At 37.6% G+C, this 4,365-nt stretch overlaps 1 protein-coding gene across 1 annotated transcript in view; it reads right to left on the bottom strand.

The window, feature by feature from the left end:
• Window positions 1-390: 390 nt before the first annotated feature.
• The window catches only part of adcyap1r1a (adenylate cyclase activating polypeptide 1a (pituitary) receptor type I), a 49,452-nt gene continuing 45,477 nt past the window's right edge, over window positions 391-4,365 (bottom strand). Inside the window, exons 14-15 of the mRNA XM_072440860.1 lie at window positions 2,239-2,280; window positions 391-665 (exon numbers count right to left, since the gene is read on the bottom strand). Coding sequence (XP_072296961.1) covers window positions 462-665; window positions 2,239-2,280 — 246 coding nt within the window. The 3' untranslated portion in view covers window positions 391-461. The remainder of the gene's footprint in view (window positions 666-2,238; window positions 2,281-4,365) is intronic.

The following is a 4,365-nucleotide window of genomic DNA, read 5'->3' as shown; positions in this document are numbered from 1 at the left end:
ATACGCAGAGGTGGAAAGTGAAGTACTGTCACGGAACAAAAACTGCACTAAATTGATGCGTTTTTACAAAAATAATCTATACTTTTAAAGAAGAAGTACATTTTACAATCATTATTTGTACTTTTGGAATCATGTGTCCTTTTACTTCAACACGTCTGATGTTATTTTGAAGTAAAAGCACGTGTTTTCAGTTGAATTTGAAGTACTTGAGTTGAATGTAAAGTTAAATATTATGTTGAAGTACACTTTCCTCCACCTCTGCTCAAATACAATAAATGCTCAGGTAGTTGTGCGTCTTTCCAAAGTGCAAGTGATTGTAACGCCATATCCCGTGTTTAAACCAATCGGGGTAAAGTTTGTGAATGCGGGAGGGGCCGTTATGTTACGTTATCGTTTTTGGTTGTCGATTTGGGGTGCGGTTGGCATAGCGACGGACAAAAACGCCTTGGCTCAGACGGCGCTCAGGTCGGCAGGCTCATGTTGGCGTTCTCGGCCAGGGGGCTGGACATCCGGATCTGGGAGCTGCTCTTGCTCAGGATGGAGAGCTGGGTGCCCCCGTTCACTCCGCTGCTCGCCAACGACGGGTGTCGCTGCTGCTTCAGGTCCACAGCAAAGTACCGGTTCACCGTCCAGCTGCGCCATTTCCTCTTGATCTCCGACTGCACCTTCAGGCAGAAACTTCACAACGTCATTTGAATGTACCACAGGCTGCAGGCGTGGCCCCGCGGACACTGAGCGCGGACACCGAGCACTCACAGCAAACACGACGCGTTCACTGCGGTCTGTGTTTGTGGCGGGAGCGTCAGGGCCGGACGACGCGGTTCACTGACACGTTACACTGTATTTAAGACTTTACTGGTGATTTTGCAGTTTTTGGTGGGGTTTATAATTGTACTTCCTGGATATGAGCTGCAGACGTGACATTGGTAGAGGTGATTCTACAGCTGTTACCAAGCAACCATACATGCGTTTGCGGTGATGTCATACATCCGGAAATTCCCCATATCGGCCATTTTGAAAGGGGCACGCGATATAAACCACCGGCGACTGCATTCTTTTCTACGGCATAATGAGCTATGAATACTTTAGACGATAACGGCAAACTAAGGTACACGACAAAGCTAACATTCCTTTGTCAGTCAACAGAGCAATGACCTAACAGAACAATGACCTTACAGAACAATGACCTTACAGAACAATGACCTTACAGAACGCAGGGTTTTGGCATTTTGGCCTCATATATCCTGGATTTCGTATGTAGTAGACGTGCTGTTGTGCCCCTTTCAAAATGGCGGACTAGGGTCGCTGCTGTACAAGTTCCCGGATGTGCGAACGCATGTATACTGTAAACAAGGGCCAAAATCCATCTAAATGACACAATAGTTCTGATTTGACGACTAATACAACATGATAACATGTGTATTGTAGTAAATGATTGTTTGAATTGTCAGTTGTGTGTGAATTGTCCCGGCATTTTGAATAGAATGTCGCTCATTGATGATGTCACAGAGGGATTTGGAGCCCTACTTCCTGTTATTTTCAACTTTTATTTGTCAATTTTTGTTCTTCACAAACTGACACATGACTGATGTATAATAAAGAAATATTTAACCCACCAAAGTAAGTCATAAAAACTGTAGGCCTACCTCTTTTAGACCACCAGATGGCGCAACAGAGTGCAACAACGCAATGTCTATACTGTGTCAACACAGTATAGGAAATACATTGACGTGTCATCTGCCCATCATCACTTCTGCCCTGCGGCCTGTAGAGGCCACTAGAGGCTCCAGCAGCAGACGTGACAGGAAACAGGCTCATTTGGATAATTGGTCCGACATATTATGGTTGTGACACATGGTCATTCTAGATTTCATTGGTCAATCACTGCTTGCCATGATTGGCCTGACCACACCTTTGATATTCTGTGGTCAATCCTCAAAAACTAAAGTGACAAAAATGATTTAGACAGAAAGTGACAAGTTTGTAAGTGTCCTAAATGTTAATTAAACAAACTTTGGTGGCATTTTGTGTCTCTTTGTGACAATCCCCCTCAAAATTGCTAATGAACAACAAATCCAACTAACACTTGATACTGTCTGTAAAGAACTGTAAAACAAAACAATGTGACATAAAAATGGTTGGATGATTATGAGATCCAATCCTCCACATTCTAGTGTTCTTATCATTATAAATAATATCCTTGAGGAGCTAAATACAGTGCCAAGAGGCTGTTCTTACCTCTCCGTTCAGGAAACAGTAGAGCACAGCCACGACAAAGCCCTGAGGAGAGGAAAAGAGCTTCATGTTTCTGAAACAAGTTTATTCAACACCTGAACAATGTTTGACAATCAGAATGACAGAATAACACTCCAGCATCAACATAAAAGGATATATTTTACAGAATATATAAGATTTATTCACTAATGGTGCAACAAATCTACCTCCAACTGATACTTAACTACCATTATGATGAATTACTACAATTATTTCTTGTACATTAAGACTTTTTAAATGAATTATCAACTACATAAAGGTTGAAATATGGCGAGCGAAGGCTTCTAGATTGAGAATATTCACAAATAATGTATATTATTGATACTTTTGATTTAATAATGCCACTGTCTCCATTATAAAAAGGCCTTTCCCGACTGCTGTGTTTAAGAGTCTGTAGAGTTCAGATCACAATTATATTTATCAGAAAACTACGATTATTCTTTATAGTCGACTGTTCCTGATCATTTGCACCACTACAAACGAGGCCAAATTATAGACACGGTAATATTTCATTCAAGTTCATTATTATAGATTAAACTGTGATTTGAATGAAACATTGTAGTTCACAATAATGCGAGACACAGTTGTAAATATTACTCTGTTTGTGTGTTGATCAATTCCACTCGATCAGAAATGTCCCATATACTTTAGGTGATGTTAAAGCAATATATTAAACATCTCAGAGCCCAGAGTCAGGACTAAACACGGGAATAACGTCTGGAACAGTCTCTGAAGACGTGAGACTGGCCTTTACTCAGACGACGTTCCAATCCAGCCTCAAAACAGCGACTGAAAGGATTCTAGCTGCACGTTCTGAAATGTCACGATGATTATTGATGCTTTTATCTGTTCGTATTCTGATTTGGAATACGTCATTTACTAATCACGCAAAGAACTTTAATAATTGTGCTCTACAAATAAACAAATTGCCTTTAATTGCCTCGTCTACATCAACAGCTCCACATCAAGCGACGTTCACATTCATTTTTCCTTTGCATTTGAAAGCGTTTGATGGAGTTGAGTCAGCGATGGCGTAAAGTAACTCATTAACACACATGGATGATTATGTTTTTTTATATGTGGCTGAAACGATGTACTAGATTCAATGAACAAATATTAATGGTAGTTTTACTCCAGAGCGGTGCAGGCATTGTTGAGCTCCATTGTGTATTATGTGAATTAGGGACAAAAATTAATACTGCATTTTCACATTTTCACAAGGCATCAGGAATGTTTTAAATGTGCCTTTAAATGTCTTGAAATGAGTACGTGAAGTATTGCACAAAACGTGAATGGACCATAAAAGGAATCACAAAAGGGCAGAAATATCACTTTAAATTGTATACGTTTCTGTCTCTTGTTCGGGTCATTTTGAATAGTTTTCATTATACTCCAGTTAAGTAATCATATTCTTTCAATATATTCTGTATCACTCCTGCCTCAAAGTCCTAAACATCGACCTAAACTACAGTTGTAGCTGCAGGTTAGAGCATTAGTCCCTCCTCGATCAGAGCTTCTATCACCTGCAATACAGTTAACTACTGTATATTCAACAGTATTTAACTATATTGACCTGTACTTCACTGTATTTAACTATATTAAACTGTACTTCACTATATTTAACTATATTAAACTGTACTTCACTATATTTAACTGTATGTAACTGTATTTAACTATATTTAACTGTATTTAACTGTATTTAACTATATTTAACCGTATTTAACTGTATTTAACTATATTTAACTGTATGTAACTGTACTTCACTATATTCAACTGTATTTAACTGTATTTAACTATATTTAACTGTATTTAACTGTATTTAACTATATTTAACTGTATGTAACTGTACTTCACTATATTTAACTGTATTTAACTGTATTTAACTATATTTAACTGTATTTAACTGTATCTAACTGTATTTAACTGTATTTAACTATATTTAACTATATTTAACTGTATTTAACTGTATTTAACTATATTTAACTGTATTTAACTGTATTTAACTGTATTTAACTATATTTAACTATATTTAACTGTATTTAACTGTATTTAACTATATTTAACTGTATTAAACTGTATTTAACTATATTT

Source organism: Eucyclogobius newberryi, unplaced genomic scaffold (genome assembly GCF_026437365.1).
Source record: "Eucyclogobius newberryi isolate DKJ021-1_F unplaced genomic scaffold, fEucNew1.0.hap1 SCAF_12, whole genome shotgun sequence".
Lineage (NCBI taxonomy): Eukaryota > Metazoa > Chordata > Actinopteri > Gobiiformes > Gobiidae > Eucyclogobius > Eucyclogobius newberryi.
This window is presented reverse-complemented; position numbering and strand designations above follow the sequence as displayed.